General features: G+C 38.5%; 1 protein-coding gene across 4 annotated transcripts in view; it reads right to left on the reverse strand.

Annotated features, from left to right (window-relative positions):
- Positions 1–9,273: 9,273 nt before the first annotated feature.
- Positions 9,274–18,941, reverse strand: part of PANK1 (pantothenate kinase 1) — a 47,940-nt gene continuing 38,272 nt past the window's right edge. For all 4 annotated transcript variants that reach the window (XM_063434967.1, XM_063434968.1, XM_063434970.1 and 1 more), the window contains exons 4-7: positions 17,293–17,469; positions 13,993–14,116; positions 10,360–10,485; positions 9,274–9,708 (exon numbers count right to left, since the gene is read on the reverse strand). In XM_063434967.1, the coding sequence (XP_063291037.1) occupies positions 9,649–9,708; positions 10,360–10,485; positions 13,993–14,116; positions 17,293–17,469 (487 nt within the window). In that variant the 3' untranslated portion in view covers positions 9,274–9,648. The remainder of the gene's footprint in view (positions 9,709–10,359; positions 10,486–13,992; positions 14,117–17,292; positions 17,470–18,941) is intronic.

Genomic DNA, 18,941 nt, shown 5'->3' on the forward strand with positions numbered 1-18,941 from the left:
CACATGCAACATCTACCCACTCTTTCTTCAGGTCCCTAAGTAGTAGGCTTCGTTTACCAGGGGTATTGAGCCCCTTAACATTTAAGGTCGTAATTTTCATAAACGGTGGCTGGTAAGATCTCTAAAGGAGGGGAGTGATGATTCCCTGTCCTCTCGGCTGTTAAAGTAGGGAGTGTTGATTGTCTCCACAGTAGACTGCTATATGCGTGTACAATGTCGTTAGTGAACCCGTGATGCGGGATTGGGCCTGGTGAGGGGGGGGGGGGGACCAGGGAGGGGGGAGAACTTCCCGCAACGCCAGGTAGACTAATGCTTAGCAAGTATTGTGGTCTGGTTCGTCCAGACCCACACGAGCCGGGGGTGGCTTCCAGTGTCTCCATGGTCTGGAGGCACTCAGGTCTTAGGGCCCAGTCGGGGCTTCTGGGAAGCTGAAGGGTGGATACACAGTCTGGTGGATGCTGTACCAATATGCTTACAGCAACTGTAGTGAATTACCGTACGTGCTCCTAGGTAATGGGTATTGTAGGGGTTCCAATTTTTTATTTTTTTATTTTTTTTTAAATTGAAGTCGCCTCTGCGTTCTATTGTGTACTAAGCTATGGCTATGTCAGTAAGGTAGGCAGTGTTGTATTCTAACCATAGAGGCTGTATATAGAAATTATCAATTTGAAACATATGAACAACAATTAAAACATAGAGTCTGAACATCACATAGGCAAATGCGTGCACTTATATACGATACCCTACAGGAGAGGGCAGTCAGGCTTTAGGCTTGAGTCCAGTCCTGTGTCAGTCTGGGGACCTTAGCCTGGGAGGATGCTTGAGAGCTTGGTATCGGTATACCCCAGTCCTGCAGCTTTATCAGGCCTTCTGCTTCAGTCGTCACTGCGTGTATCACTCCTTGGTTCTGTATGAGCAATTTCGACCGGGTATCCCCATCGGTATCCGATGTCATTGGATCTGAGGGTGGTTGTAACTTGGGCCAGCGATTTTCGAAATGGTTGCAGCATGGTGACAGACAGATCCACGAAGATTTTGATGTTGGAATATGGTTCGGGAAGGGCTGCGTTTCTGCAGGCCTTTGTGATGCGCTCCTTCACGTGGAAGAAGTGTATGCGGGCTATAACATCCCTCGCGGTTGTGGAGGGCAGGTGGTTTGGCCTGCGCAGGCAGTGGGCCCTGTCGATCACCAGGAGGTCAGGATGCGTAGATGGGGTTAACTCTTGGAACAGGTCGGTCAGATACTTGTTCAGGTCTGTATTCTGAACAGATTCCGGTATGCCCCTGAAGCGGAGGTTGTTCCTTCTGGATCTATCTTCCAGGTCCGCTACCTTGTGCTTTTGTGCTTCTAGAGAGGTCTCCAGCTCCTGTAACTTGTCCGCCAGGCTGTTGTGTGCCACTGCAAAGTCGTCAAGCGATTTCTCCACATGGGCCGTCCTGCTCCCTATTTCCAGGAGTTCTTTGCGGAGGTCAGTGGTGAGTGTATGGATCTGTGTTGTAATGCTTGCTTGAAGCTTGTCAGACAGTTCTGCCATCAGGGTTCTCATACCCGTGGCTGTGAGAGGTCCCTCCTCGGAGGCTAAACTTGGGGAAGGAGGGAGGGAGGATGCATTGTCATCCGAGCGGTGCTTGCCGCCATCTTGGATAGGGACTTCCTTTCCTTTTCCCGCCGGAGCTCTTGCTAAGAAGAAGGAGGCTTTCTCCGTTCTAAGGGACTTGTGTTTGCTCCTCTGTGACATGGTGGAGGTAGGGAAGTTCACCCACCGTGATAGGGTGCTTGTAATGCCGATTAGTTTGGCCCCTTAAGACTCGAGCCGCGGGAGCTTCACATGCGTGCGACCGGTTCCGTCAAGCTCCAAGCCACGCCCCCGACATATTTTATTTTGATAATCCATGTTTTTCCATTTTCCAGTTGTATTTAATTTATATATTGTAATGGGCTGTGGTTTCTTTACTCTTTTTAAATCTTCGCACTTACTGCTTACTCTTCACTCACATGGAATTTATTTTATTTATGTAGACTTGTAGCTTAAGGGTTAACTAGTAATCAGAGCCTCACAGTCACCCTTGTTCTAAATTCTCAGGTGAGGTTTTTAGGTTTGCACCTTTAACCCCTTAAGGACACATGACATGTGTGACATGTCATGATTCCCTTTTATTCCAGAAGTTTGGTCCTTAAGGGGTTAACATTACCAGTGTTCTGCAGAGTCGTGTGTGTATGTATGTATGTATGTATGTATATATATACACACACACACACACACTATAAGAAATCCTTGCACTCAGGCTAGGAGTATAAATATAAATACTTGACGTGTGCTTAGCCTGGGACTTTAATATCCAGTTAGTAGTAGTGATGGCAGCACTCACGGTCTCCAATAAAACTCTTCTTTATTTAGCAAGGTTAAAACATGGAAACAAAGTTTGAGTCCCCACATGGGACTTTCATCAGGATGATCCTGATGAAAGTCCTATGTGGGGACTGAAACGTTGATCCCATGTTTTAACCTTGCTAAATAAAGAAGAATTTTATTGGAGACTGTGAGTGCTGCCATCACTACTACTAACTATATATATATATATATATATCCTGCTTTTTATGAAATAAAGCAGTGAAGATTTTCTAGTGCATTTCCTTTTTGTTGAGTGTATTAGAGGCCTGATAGTTGCACCGGGGTAAGAAATCGAATTTATAAACGAGTGTACTATCACAGCATCCCCGGGATCACATGACTTTGAGCAGCTGGATTTGCTGCAGGAGTACTGCCTGGGTTGTCAGGCAGAACCCCGATTGCGATTGGCAGCTAAGGAGAGTATCCGGGCAGGAGTGAGGGCCAGATTATTAGGGCATACTTTGCTGCCCTAATGTCATCAGAGACCTCCTTTATTAGAAGGCATTGCATGCACTAATGTTGGGATGGGGTTAATTGGACTTTTCCCAATATCAGACATGAACTCCATTGCACTGAGGAAGGCAGTGCCACTGCAGGAAAGACATTTTTGTTTTGCTATTTTTATGGTTTTACAATGTGTACAGATTTACATTCCAACGTGGTACATTGTTTAGAGTAAGCGTTACAATATGTACATGCTATCAGTTCACATTTTTGAGATAAAAGATTCTTAAATTACACCATACAGTTCCCCAAAGAACTGGGGTGGGGGTGGGGGGACGGGGGTAGGTTAGAGGGTCGACCCGTGTTGCATCTACCCATTTTATATGTGTTATCTAATTTTGTGTCATTTATCTTGGTGCTTTTTTGTGGTTTTCCATGACACTACTATTCGTTATTGTTCATTATTGTTCGTTATCGGAAATAAATAATTAAAATTGTTGACAGTTGCCATTAAAAGGGCACAAACACAACACAGGGGCCTATATTTGGGTCTTGCCACAGATGTTAAGAACTACTGATCTACAGCTTTATAAAAATTCTATTTTACGAATTTATTTGATTTCAAATAGACTTTTCTGACAATTCTATGCAAGATGTTATTTTCAATATTGCCTTAGTAGTTTGATAAACTGATCACGTGTTATATGAACTTTGGAGTGACAGCACATGTTACTATACTTTGATCAAACAAAGTTTCCGCTATCCAGATCTCTGACAATGTAAATAGAGATTACACACCTTTGCTAGTTATCACATTACTTTATCTGATCAAGGCTTGTTTCCAGTGCTTACAAAGAGATATCAGTTCTTCTTGGAAGACACACAAACAAGTGTTTTCTAAGGTCAAGTCCTAGAGTTCTGAACTTACATTCTAAGGAGATTTAAAAGGAATGACTTAAATTAATCACAATGTATGTACATTGAATTCTTGTAGGTGCCAGCGTGTTCAAGGCTGCTCTATAAATAAAGTTTGAAAACTTTATAAAGACCTATATAGGAATGGCTCATTTTTATACTGCAGCTCTCTACTGCAACAGAAACTGTATTGATGTTTAAATAGGTTTTTAAACTTGTTCTAAAATTTGCATAGATAGAATTACAGAGTGGCAGCTCTAGTAAACTGAAAATAGAAAGTATCCTGAAAATGATACCATGCTCAAATGGCTTATTTACTAATCTGGGAACTGTGGATAATTAAAGCAGATAATTATAAATCCTAGGCCAAAACACACACAGGAAGAGAAAATAAATGGAGTTTGAAATCTTAAAAATTCATGGTTGAAAAGATAAATCCATAAAATGTTTCAGTTAGACTCGAAATATGAAAACACTTGATATTGTTGAATAATGTCTGTTTCATGAAACAAAGTGGATATGGCTATTAATAGAATTCTCATTTGTCCACTACAAGTTTAGAGGGTATTCTTTTTCTATTTACTATTACAGACAGAATATTTGAGGACTGATTGCAGGCTAGGTCAGTTTGTGCTACCCCATATTTTTTTTTCTTTAAATATTTGTGATGTTCGTAACATGTATGCAGTATTATCTCAGGAAAGAGGAGGTGGGGGGGAATTAATAGTTGACCTGCCTATGCTACTTTTGGAATACAGTGGGACCTCTTTTTACAAACGTCTCGGTTAACATCATTTTCAGTTTACATATTAAAATCCATTACACATTTCTTTCGCAATACAAAGCAAGTTTCCCCAGGATGCATGGCACCTGGGAGGTTTATATCACCGTCCCCTGCATGCTGGAGCCTGTGGGTAGCACGTGGCGTCAAGTGTGGAGGTGTTGGAGCGGCTTTTGCATCAAGTTTTGGAGCCATTCTGGAAATTGTTTGCAGTTGTTTTGGGACTTTTTGGTGCATTTCTCAAGCTGTGGAAAGGTAGGGAGCTGAGCTTCCTCATTTGCATGCCTTTAATTGTGTGTTCTGCATTGTGGGTTGGTTTCGATGCCAGCTCATTTTGATTTTTTTCTGACCTCAAGAATGGATTAATTGTCTTTCAATGCATTCCTATGGGAAACCGCGTTTCGGTTTACAAATTTTCCGCAATAAGAAACTTCCCAGAGAAAGCATTAAATTCGTAAACCGAGGTCCCACTGTACCTTTATGTAACTGCAATAAAACCTAGATAAAAAGAAGTTAAAACACATACTTAAATAATTGGAGCGCACAGTGAACTCTGCCTAGACCAGGAAGTGTCCATGCTTAGGATGATCCAATTATTTTCCATGGCAGCTAGGTATAACCCAGGCAGAGGTTTATGATGTGTAGTTCAGCACACTGGATTGAAATAGATTTGTTGTTAATCATAAGAGCAAATAAAACTAATAAATCACAATTAGTAATAAATATGTGGTATTGCAATTAGGGGAAAAGCAACTGACAATTGAGAGTTAACTTGTAACAATAGTGACTGATAAAGAATAAATTTTTTGGGGAAAGGAGGTTTTTCTGTGAGGGGTAAAGTTTTGAGGAGATCAAACAAAGTTGTGAGGGCAGTAATCAATGGACTACAAAGAGGCAGTTTATTTCAGTAGCAGAGGGGACTTTCCCCCCACCCCCCCTCCAAACTCAAAATAGGTTTGTGGTGTGATACACACATTGATAGCGGATTAAACTTCATAAACTATTGTAGAGTGCTGTGAACAGTTATTTTAATTTATAATCTGGCTGTGAATAGGAACTCTACTCTACGCACCTGCATCCAGGATTTCGTTTACTAAGGAGTGTCTGATAGTTATTCACTGTGCATTAAAAAAAGTCATAAGATTGCATTGTATGAGCAAAACCATCCATTACGATTTTTATTGCATTATGTGATCTCTTTGTAGTATGTGATCTGGAAACACAATACTTACATTGAAATAACCTTCAGATCATGTATTTGTTACACACATACACAAACATACAAACAGCCAGTAGTGCTAAACACACAATGAAAAAAAGACTTCAATTCAACAAGTTGTAAGTTTTTATTTTATTTTATTTCAGGCATTAATTACCTATTGGCAATTATGTATTCACCAGTGTCAAACTTGGAACAGTGGCAGATGTACTATACAAGTAAATACAGCAAAGTACTATAAGCTAGTATTCCTCATTCTCAAAAAAAAAATAAAAAAAAATGGGGGAACACTGGCGTTATGTCTTATATTTCAGGAATTATTCCACAAGCAAAACATGTGATAGGCCATTGTCTGACCCTGCTTCACATCGGGTGAAAGGATAGTGGGGGGGGAGATGGAATTTAAAAATGAAACCTATTAATTCAAAGAATACAAAATGTAAAATGAATGATTATTTATTCTATTCCTTGATCACTAACAAACATTAATAAATATATATAATTACAAAACAATGAGTTGCATAATAAAATTGACAAGCTTTTTCTTTCCTTTTTAATAAAAAAAAAAAAGCCAGTTGAGTTAAAGGATGCATTAAAACAATTAAAATACAAAAGCTATAGATAGTTTTATCTCAGACAATTATAAGGATACAAAAAAAGAAAATCACAATTTCTTTATTTTTTATAACATTGCAATTTTCTCAAACATAAAAAAAAAATATGAAAATGACTGAAAGCAATTGTTAGTTTTTCAAGTAATCTATAAAGCACTGTTAAAAGGGAAACATACTTCATTATTGATTCATTCGTACAAACATTAGTACATATAGCATTACAGACATAGCTTTGGCTAGAATGCCATTCACAGATCATTTCTTGTTGCTGTAAGTAGATAGGACTGAGCTAAGGTAATATATACAGCAATTTAACATGGGCATATCGCCTAAGCATGTTATACAATAATTAATCTAGAACTTTCAAATGGTTCAACTACTAAGCTATTATTAATACACTTTTGCTTGTCTGTCCTACAGGTGTTTTTTTTTTTGTTTTTTTTTACTTTATTGCACCTAGCGTTCTCTGCATTGTGCAGCTATTGCCAAACTTGCCATATCATTTTGCATGTTTAATCTTGAATTTTTAGAGTTTGATTTAGAATTGGTGCATAACTATAGATCGCTAACAAGGAGTGGGCAAGAGAATTGAATACTTTCAACTAACATGCTTTTAAATCACAGCACCCTACCTATTGTACTATATCTGTCATAACTTTCTGCCACAGAGAAATTACAGTCAAGGGAAGAATATTTTCGGGTGGGGGGCAGGAGGGGACGCAAAGTAATATTTATAAGCACGGTCACTCTTCTGTACCATTTAAATCAAAGGAAGGGTAAACTCCAAGGAGGCTGTAGCTGCCCCTCTTGCCTTCTGCTGCAGATGTCCATCGGGAGAGGTGCAATTATTCACCTGATCTATAAGACAGACACCAGTGCGTGCTTCTACATGCACAAACCACGCATAAAGAGTAGTCAGATTTTCTGTAACTCCTGTCTAAATTACAACTCCCAGAAAAACAGGAAGAACACCAACATCAAAAGAATGAGATTGCCCTTAGTGGCATATCTTTGCGTTTATTATTATTATTTTTTTAAAGATATGTTAGTGGATAATAAACAACAAAAAAATATATTTTAAGAAGGGGTTGGCAGGATACTTAAAGAAAAGGAAACATTGCCAAAACTGCATGCACAAAATAATGTAGAATTATCCTAACATTGTGGTACCCATTGCTACAGTATACTCTGCATTATTATACTATAAACAGAGAATTTCCTATGTTATTAGTTACAGAATATGTGTTGAAATCATGCTGTACCCGACCAATGTTTTTTTCCAAGTTAAACTTGTATTTTTTTAACTATTATAAAAATCACGCTATTCAGAAGGTACTAAGGATTTTAGCAAATTTTAGTCAATGTATTGAGTGATCATAAATAAAGGTCAGCACCATTCATATTTTTTTAGATAGCTACCAGTTGTCACTTCTAAGCATATTTACAAGTTGAAGTTTACATAGTTTATGGGGTTGCATGTTTGAATGAGGAGGCACTAGTTTATTATAAACCATTAAGCCATCATGCACTTGTTCTGCTGGAAGAGCACAACAATGCCATTTAGGTACCATTTGAATTGTGATCCGTCAACAAAAGACTATGATAACGACAAACTAAGGCACATTTGTTAAATACAGCACTGTCCTTAGAAAATACCTATTTAAATAATCATGAATAATTTGGAAAGATTTGGAGATTTCATAAAATGTACACAATCTGGGAATGTGTATTCCACATTTTGTGCATGCGAATTAGAATAAAAAATATATAAACAAATCTATAAAACTTTTTAGTTTCTCCTACCATTAATCCATCCCTTGATCTCCCCAATGTTTCATGTTATTTCAGTTTCTGCAATAAGCAAATAGTTGGGCACACATGCTATAGAAGACTCAATAGTTTTTTTTGTTTTGCTTTGTTTTTATTTAAGCATCTCATGTGTGCTATATATTTGTTAAATGAATGGATGAATGCAGAGATGAATAATGCCCTTTAAAGTGACACTATGGCATTTTTGTCATAACTAGTGCACTTTTAAAAGTCCAAATAAGTCAGACAATGTTTGGGCAACCTAGAAGTCTGTATTCTTAACAGCCCAGTCACATAAATACCACAGACTAGGGGTGATTATTTTAGAACAGAGACTGAAGTGCTGTAAGTCTTCTCAAAAATGATATATCTCCTGGCAGAAGATTATGCAAAATTAATGAATTTAGAAAATCTAAGCACGCAATATAATGTGCTCTTGGGGTTTCAGAAAAAAAAAAAGAAATACAAAAAAAAGTTAGATGACACAATCTTTACAGTACACCTCTAATATAGTGTATTAACAGTAAATGTAAATTCCTAGCGACGCAAACAATCTTGCCCATTGCACTTTATTTTAAATAACCAATAAAAACCTTAAAAACGTGGTGCCCAATATATACACAATGATATGCTGTCACTCAAAGTGTTGAAAGTAGCATTACATTGGCCATTAGCCATTTTAGACATTAAAAATGGACCATTAGAAGGTTTTACAGAGATATGTAAATTTTCTTTTAATAAGCACAGTACAACAATGGACATACAAGGTGTTAATTTGAATGCTTCCTTTACAATAAAGAAAAAAAAAAGAAACATTATAAAGTTCTAATAGAGTTTAGTGTTCTGTTTTTAAATGCCCAAAGATGATTAAAAAAAAAAAAAGACAATTGTTACCAACTTTTTTTTCAGAGCAGCATTCTTGAGACTGGTCAGCAATCTTTTTTTAAGTAGGCATCGCTGAAACATGGCCATCATATAACCAAAATGGCGACTGAATCTTCCTGCCACCTCTGAGCCAATCAAAAGTTACATATGAAGTTAAAAAAAAAAAAAGAAAAAAAAAAAAAAAAAAGGCTTACATACAAGTAAGGCAATACTGAAAACAGGAGAGTAAAACAAATAAAAATATAAAAACACACCTTCCATAGTAGCATACTCAATTTGTAAATTTAAAAAGCAGCAGGCCTACACCTAAAAGTGCAGTTGAAGACTATAATTATATTAAAATAAAAAAAATCAAATAAAAATCACAGTTTAAAATTAGTGTTAAAAAAAGATCACTGTGGTACATTTGGCCATTTTGCACATTTTTACAATATACATTGATACCCAGCATCCACTCAGAGAAATTGGAATTATTTACAAGTCCTATTATATAAATATGTAATGGCTTTGTCTGCACCTCCCAAAAGCCCAAAAAGGATTATCTCTGATAGCATTCAAGCAGACTTCAACAATCCTCAGCAGCTGGTTTTACTGATCATCATTCATCCGAAGCAGCTCCAGCAGTGCTCCAACAGCACCGAAGTAACCCTAAAATACAGAAGTGGGGAAACACGTGATGGTGAAAAATAGAGCCACATGACATGTTTAGAATGGGAACTGCTTGTTTTTTTGTAGAGATGTAAATGTACATCTCCACAAAGATTTAGAAAGTGTCACCAAGTTGTTTTTGCCTAATCTACCCAACGCAGGGGTGGGCAATATGTGGCCCTCCAGATGTTTGCTAGCATTATAAACCTAAGAGCATTATGGGAGATGTAGTCCAAAACATGCGGAGTGCTGCAGATTGCCCACCCCTGACCTAACCAATTTCCAATTTAGTGGCATGCTTCATGGACCATCACTACTACAGCATGCAGTGACTGTGCAATAAAGGAAGATTACAAATTAGATCTCTTCAATAGAAGGGTATAGGGAGGCCGTGTGAGTCTAAGATGGGGAAGGTGTGTCCAAAGCAGCATTGACAAAGCAAATTAACCCCTAAATGGAAAAGGAATGGACAGTGAGATTTCAGGGGCATGATCTAAACATTCAAACTGCTTCATTAAGCTAAAGTTGTTTTTCTTACTGTATTGTCCCTTTAAATATTAGAACATATTATAAATAGCATAGTTCTTTCAACAGAATATATTTGCACATGCAATCACTTTTCTAGGTCTTATTAATGGCTGGTCCACTTACCTCGTGTTCCAGGAAAAGTGCTTTTAGTTGTCCTTTTGACCAGTAATCCATTGCATAAGACAGAAGTTTCATGGAAACCATGTTTATTCGGAGAAAGTTTCCCACAAATAATACGCGGTCGATATTCTGCAAGATAATGAGTGAATTACATGGTAATCCATACAAAACAGACACTTGAAAAAATTATATACTGTAATTTAATAAAAACAATATATTTTCTCTGTTTTTTTTTTCTTTTCAGGAAAAGGTAATGAGCGACAACTAGAAACACCGAGTGGATTACCAACATAAAACGAGTAGGTTACCAATATAAAATATGCCCAATACAAAAACCACATCTAAGAAGTTATGTATTCCAACAGTCATAGTACATAAATTTAAGAAGTCGAGTCCAAGTACACATCTGCTTAAAAAAAATTAAAATAAAAATAAACAGTCACTAGCCAATCGGGAATTATTTGGTAGAAAATCCCAAGCACTCATGTGAAGCTTACAGTCTACATTCTTGTATGCTCTATACACACTTGTAATTACACAAAATAATAATCAGAAGACTTAATTTCATAAAAACTAATTTGAATAAGGCAATAATTCCCAGTTTTGTTCTTGGTATACTTTGTATAATCCTTGGACCCTATCCTGAAAAATCCGTCAGTCACACCAGGTCCCAATGCTTCACTCTCTTGTACTTGCCATCAGCTGTAAGATATTTTTTGTGTATCAGGGTGTTTTAATAGGCCTCTGATAAAGCACTTCACTTTAACATTTAGTATTTTTGTTTATGTCTCAAGAACCATTCAATGGCATTATTCAGTAGAATCTGTCCAACCCTTTGTTAACAGGTTCGAATCCTGGCAGGGTTGACTCAGCCCTTCATTCTTCCGAGGTAGATAAAACGAGTACCATTAAATTGGGTAATAGTAACAAGCCCTGGATGTTGGGCTAAAGTAACATCCCAGGACATACTTGACCATAGTAATCTGAATGTGCCTTTACAGGTTAAATACTTTGTTATTATTATTATTGTTCCACAATAAATAGTTCTGTATATGCACTCTATCACTATCACAAATAGCTAACAAACAATCGCTGGCAAAGGCAAAATATTTAAAATAATTTTGTATATATTTTTTTCTCCTAACATTGCGCTTATTAGTGCAGGAGGTAGGATGAGACCATAAGGAATAAAAATAAAAATAAAATAAAAAAGTAGAACTGTCACCCTAATCAGCCGAGACGAAGTGCTTAATGCTTTGATAGCCCTGTACAATGCTGCTTGAACTCCATGCCACAAGGCAACACTGTAAAGAAGCTGAAAGCAGTAAACGCGTTTTACTCACATGACATCAGATGTTGGAACGTTTGTTCCCAAGATGTCCAGAAATCATACACTGTAAAGGATTGTCTTTACACACCGGAGCAAACAACATGCAACATATTTATAAATCACAGTGATTATTAGGACACACAGAGGATTACAACCAGTACAGCTGTTTGTAGTAGTTATGGTGCAAGCGGTCCTTTGGGTACAGCTGAGCTTTTCCAGCACACAAAGCCTGTCCTCTCTGCCGCTACAGAAGCTTCAGGCCTGTAATATCCATCCAAATTGAACCAAGTCTTCACGTCACGGATAGGTTTCTAGTAATGGGAACTGTTGAGCTCAGCATTTGTTGTCAATCACAGACATAACAATTTTGCTGCTTCCTTAAAAACTGGGAAGTTTTACTTCTACAATTTTCTGTTCTAATCCGTCATAGTTACAGGCTACAAAATGTCAGGCTAGCCCAACCACAGGACTTACAACACATCAATATCTTCAAAGCATATTTGGACAAATATTACACAGGTGAAACTTTGGCTTTATCTCAGGAGGCAGCAGTGGTGCCCAAAGAAGAAACCACAGTAAAACCCTGGCCTGATTTAGTTGTGTGGAAGGGGGTGTTGTATACATATTTTTTTGTTTCCTTTACAGTCTGGGTAAGGGTTATTTCGTAAAAACAAGTCATTTCCGAACGAATTGCAACATTTTAAGCCAAAACGCCCTTTTAAGGAAAATAACTACTAACATTGTGTAGCTTATTTTGCAATTCCATAACCAGCAATTCCTAGTTTAAGGAACTTTGAATTTGCAAGCCTAATAAAAAAAAAAAAAAAAAAAAAAAAGTGTTTGGAAGTCTTCCCAAAATGGTTTAAATAAAGTTCATGTATTCAATAACAAATTTATAGGACTAATCATAGTTTTACATTTGATAAGACTTCACAGGGAATGGAAAATAAAGAGCTGAATCACACAAGACATACACGCTAGCCATGAGAAAGATATCTTGTTCAAAATAACAATACGACATTGTCTTTATGTATGAGCAGAAGCTGTTCAACATTTTGCATATAATCATATTTGGCTAACAAATAAGTGCGGAAAGAAAAACAAAATAGTTGCCCATTTCAAAACAAAGGTCAAGAGTTTTGCATATGTTTTTTTTAGCTAAATATCCAAAACAATTAAACAGTGCAGAGATAAGAGAAGGATGATATGTGCACCTCTCTCCTGGCTGTCAATCAGGGCAGACCGACCACACTGCCACCCAGCCTTTAATACGCCAGTTATGTGTAGTGCCAGTGTGTGCTAAGATTTTAAATAAATAAAACGTCCTGGTCTACATGGAGTATTATAAAAAGGTTTATGTCCTACTGGCTCAAACTAATTTTCATCAGGTTAAAATCTGATTTTAACATGAAACATATAAGTGGTTAAATGAGAAAGAATTTGATGCTTAATTTGTAAAAAAACAAACTAAAAAAAAAAAAAAAACACAATCACTTTATACAAGCTTTTTTTTTTTTTATTATTAGCAAAAATCAAGCATGTTTTAACCAAAAAAAACAAAAAACAATGCAAATGGTGGCTGTACCATTTTGAATGATCTACCGACTTTAGATTTAGTTTTGTCTTTGCATAAAAAAAATGATAACAGGACACCTTACCGTATTCTTGCAGTTTTTGAACAAAAAATTACATGAAGTGCACTGGGAAATGATGTATGCACCTAATGTTTGTATTTGTCACACTGGTAAAGTGTAAAAAGTGGCATGTGATGAAGTTTACAAAAACTTTTGGACTCCTACTTAAGTCCAAATTAAGTTTGGAAAACCTTTTTTCAATAAGGATACTATAGGCACCTATAACACTTAATCTCAATGAGTGGTCTGGGTGCCACATCCCAGTAGTAATATGCCTACAGTTGCAAACACTGTGGTTGTGTAGGAAAGGCAAGGTTTACATTCACAACCACTGACAGCCACTAGAGATAGCAGAGTGAAAGTAAACTATTTCTATCAGATGGGTCTCCATGCTTTGGGGACAGCATTGTTTATGTTGATTTCAGCCATGGAGGTAGGACCAGTCAGTCACAGAGAAAGCACTGCAGTGAAGTGAACTACCTTTTCATGAGCTTGGAGGGGGGTGTCATCTAAACTGCTACAGGACACTATAGCATAAGGAATAAATATTCTTAACACTATCGTGTTTCTATAAAAGGAACAAAATGGTAACTTCAAGAACATTTATTAAATATGCTACAAATGAATTACTATACAAATAACGCATGCTGTAGAAATAACGTGAGCTCTTACCTCATTGACTGCACACATGCGTGCAATGGATCCAATGTTATTTGTAATGGTGACCAGGGTAGCTCTGGCCAAGTCCTCTTTACTAATAGAATCTCTCTTCTCCTTACTCATCATGTGGCCAAAGCTGGGGGAAAAAAAAAATACAACTATATAAATATCATTAATCTAAAGATGATTGACACTGACAATTGTAATTTCAAAAACAAGCATGCTTACCAAAAGGTACACATTAACACGTTCACATGTACCACAAAAATGATAAATGAAAAGTGCTTTAAAAACGTCATGATATATAAAGTCAGAACTGTTCTTTAAAGGACCACTCTAGGCACCCAGACCACTTCAGCTTAATGAAGTGGTCTGGGTGCCAGGTCCTTCTAGGGTTAACTAATTTTTTTTATAAACATAGCAGTTTCAGAGAAACTGCTATGTTTATCAATTAGTTAAGCCTTCCCCTATTTCCTCTAGTGGCTGTCTCACTGATAGCCGCTAGAGGCGCTTGCGTGATTCTCACTGTGAAAATCACAGTGAGAGCACGCAAGCGTCCATAGGAAAGCATTATGAATGCTTTCCTATGTGACCGGCTGAATGCGCGCGCAGCTCTTGCCGCGCGTGCGCATTCAGCCGACGGGGAGGAACGGAGGCGGAGAGCTCCCCGCCCAGTGCTGGAAAAAGGTACGTTTTAACCCTTTTCCCCTTTCCAGAGCCGGGCGGGAGGGGGTCCCTGAGGGTGGGGGCACCCTCAGGGCACTCTAGTGCCAGGAAAAAGAGTATGCTTTCCTGGCACTAGAGTGGTCCTTTAACTGATGATATGCCATGGGTTAATTACATTTGAATGCTTCCATATTGGGATTTAGTTTAATTTTATAAGACAAGGGCACAGAAAGAGATTTTAAAACAAAGTCAATATGTGCAAGATTTCTCCTTTGTGGGTGCCTTATTTCACAAACTGGATGCATTCCATATAAAATGTGATGATAGCATTTGTTCCAAATTTAGGAAGCCCACTAGCCCTTGGGGATAGTGGCAATAGTCTGTGTGACACTTCTGATCTTGGCAGACAGACAATCTTGTTACAAACAAAAATAAATCGCTATATTTATTAAGCGATCACTGGAAGCACTTTTTCAGCCTCCACAAGATCATTTCAATCAAAAAGGCGCCTGGGTGAATTATTATGTTCAGCAAAAGAATGGTCTACACAGGCAAGGAAGAAGCTGGACGCTCACTATGATGTGTGGCTTTTAAAAAGGTTTACATTTAAAAATGTAATGCAATATATTAAGTTATTAATTAATAATAAATAGCTGCAGTGTTTATTTTGCAGATGCACATTATGCAAAAAAAGCTCCTGACACCATAAGTAGTTATGGTGGCTGGATTCTACTTTTAAAGTAGAATTGTCACATATGAGAAACGTACTCAACCTAAAGTTAGCTATGGTATGTGCTTATTATCTGAGCAATTTTTAAATGTACACTATATAACTGCTCATAGGAATGCTTAGGTGTGCATGCATTCTAAATAATTTTCCCTGCAGATTCCAGAACATATGATGCATGTATTCATAGGGTGAGTACCAGGGTAAGCGGTCCCACCGAAAACACCACACAGATATCCCCCCCTCCTCCCAAGGACATCCTGGTGAGGAATGCTGGAGACTGGAATTAATACAGGGAGGCTGACAGTCACCAATATAACTGCTCTGGCTGACAGCTATTACACACAGGACAAAAAGTGGGGCAGCCAACGCAGGAAGTTTTGCTTCTAGTTTGTAAAATGCTGTAAGGTAGTGAGAGAGATGTACATGAAGACCAGTCTCAGAGCTGATGCTAGGCATATGGGAAGAAGCTTCTCAGTCTAAGTTTTTCATCAGGCATTTTAGCAGGACCAGAGACCCAGAGGTCATAGTAAACAATGATAGGGTTTCTAGTCATTCTAGTCATTCCTCCCCCCTCATCCCCCTCTTCTGCTGAGTGGAAGCTATGGTAAATTAAACAGTTTGAGCAAAGTTTTCAATCAGGAGGTGAGCACAGAACATTTCAAGGAGCAAGGTGTGTTCAGACAACAGCCGGGTATTCTATGTTCATTTTATGGTTTCTTATGTTGTAATTGCGTGTCTACGGCGTTCAACTGCAGGTGCGTGTCTACGGCGTTCAACTGCAGGTGCGTGTCTACGGCGTTCAACTGCAGGTGCGTGTCTACGGCGTTCAACTGCAGGTGCGTGTCTACGGCGTTCAACTGCAGGTGCGTGTCTACGGCGTTCAACTGCAGGTGCGTGTCTACGGCGTTCAACTGCAGGTGCGTGTCTACGGCGTTCAACTGCAGGTGCGTGTCTACGGCGTTCAACTGCAGGTGCGTGTCTACGGCGTTCAACTGCAGGTGCGTGTCTACGGCGTTCAACTGCAGGTGCGTGTCTACGGCGTTCAACTGCAGGTGCGTGTCTACGGCGTTCAACTGCAGGTGCGTGTCTACGGCGTTCAACTGCAGGTGCGTGTCTACGGCGTTCAACTGCAGGTGCGTGTCTACGGCGTTCAACTGCAGGTGCGTGTCTACGGCGTTCAACTGCAGGTGCGTGTCTACGGCGTTCAACTGCAGGTGCGTGTCTACGGCGTTCAACTGCAGGTGCGTGTCTACGACGATCAACTGCAGGTGCGTGTCTACGACGATCAACTGCAGGTGCGTGTCTACGACGATCAACTGCAGGTGCGTGTCTACGACGATCAACTGCAGGTGCGTGTCTACGACGATCAACTGCAGGTGCGTGTCTACGACGATCAACTGCAGGTGCGTGTCTACAACGATCAACTGTAGGTGTGTGTCTACGAGGTCCAACTGTATGCCTTGCCACCCATACATTAACACTCATATGCACTCCACTTACATATACACAAACACTCTATACAAAAACTCCACACAATGCATAATTCATTACAGTGGACTGCAGCAATAAAATAAAAATAACATGCATTTTATTTTTTTCCAATTTGTACTGCTATTAAATAATCTTACAGTGCCCATCTTAAGACCGGCACCTGGATTTCTCTCTCGTGTATATATGGAGTCAGCTATAGCATAATTCGGTGATATCACTCTGGACAAAGAATTGTTGGAAAGATAAGTTCCCTCCTAACGTCCCTCTGTTGTAGAAGAAAGAATTAAAGTGCAGTGAAAATTCAGATTTAAAAACGCACATGGATATACAATAACCAATTTACTTTACATAAAATAATAATTTTACCTTTGCTTTAAAGATAAGGAATTTTGAGTTCAGATCAAGAATCATAGAGACACACTCACCTGGAAGCTACGGCAGAGCCCTGAAGACTAAATCGCTCATAGTCCCCGCCATAGATGTCTTTCACCAGTTTATCAACATTGGTGCTGTCTCCTTTGGCTGCCATTTCCAGAGCTTCTTCAAACGTTTCACAACCAGTCAGCAAGCAACATAGGCCAAGGAATGTGCCTCCACCAAGACTGAGAACAGTTAACAGACACAGGTATTAGTAACCAGAACGGATTTGAAAAGATACTACGAGCAGTTTTTTGTGTGTGTGTGTTGTTGAAAAGCTGTTGTGGGGAGACAGAATAATACCAAATTGGGTAGAGTAAAACCACACACAAAAAAATGCCATATCAAAGAAAGAAAGACAAAAAAATTGATAAGCTATTTAACAGATAAAATCATGTAAATAAAAATAAATAAAATGCAAAAGCTTTATGAAGAGTATCTAGATAAAACACACTGCTTACTTCAAATGTATAGAAAAAAGTGAATTTAGAGACTTCCACTTTAATAGACGAGAGACTACCCAAAGCATGCCATTTACATTGTGATGAGCACGTTAAGCTCTTTTTTTCTTTTTTAACTCATTGCAGCACTGTGTGATACACACAGAAATATTAGATATTCCTGTTATGGAACATTATAAAGTAACAGAGCATTCCAAAAGGTAGTTCACCCACTTAATATATGGGAGGGAAAATGAGGATTTTTTTTAAAATTGTGGTTTGTTATTTTTAAATAACACTTCAGTGTATTTTTAATAGACACTAAGACAGTCTGCACAGAATGACTAATGAGAAGGACAAGAACTAATTGACTACACCCTGGGCGACCATTTGTAGTTCTCCGGATACTTGACAGCAACAACTATTAATCTCGTAGAATCCAAAGACTGTAGCTAGGAACTAAACTGAAACCCCAAACAATCAGTGCCCCTTTACAAGAGGTCTGCACAAAGTAAAAACAGCCTTTGAAATGGTGTGAGCACTAACAAATTATGTTGGCACAGAATTAAACTACTGCAACATTTATTTCTTTGCCTACCAAAGCAGTATCTAGGGAGCTAAAGGTAAAAAGAACTTGCCGTTACAGGTTCACTTTAATGCGGTAACTTCGGTGCCATGTATCCAGGCAAGTAACTTTTATGACTATCTAGACGTACAGAGCAGGCCATTTTAAGCCCATCTGTTTGGCTATAGAATTATGTTATTTTGTTCATAGCTATTGATGTTGAATTTCAGTGTATTTTTGTAAACACTAAACATATTCTGGCAGAAGTAATGGGACCAGCAAAGGATGGCAAGTGTAAGAGATTGGGGAAAAGGGCCAGGAGTGCATCACGAGATGATAAAATCAGGACGCATTCACAAAGTTAGATTGTCACAGCAGGAGTAAATTAAACAGGTAGCAAGGATGGCCATTCCAAATCCAAAAAGGAGTTCAGCTGATTTGAATTGTCACAGCAGGAAAAGGTAAAATTAAAAGGGACACTATGGTCTCGGTGCAGTGTCCCTGTTCCCGTAACCCTTTAATGTAGAACACAGCAGTTTACATTGCAGGGTTAAGACTGCCTCTAGTGGCTGTCTCCCATGAGGACATGCAACGCCTTGAAAATCCACATGTGAAAGCATTAAGTCAATGCTCACTCCTATGGGGGAACGTC

The sequence above is a fragment of the Pelobates fuscus genome, chromosome 10 (genome assembly GCF_036172605.1).
Source record: "Pelobates fuscus isolate aPelFus1 chromosome 10, aPelFus1.pri, whole genome shotgun sequence".
Taxonomy (NCBI): domain Eukaryota; kingdom Metazoa; phylum Chordata; class Amphibia; order Anura; family Pelobatidae; genus Pelobates; species Pelobates fuscus.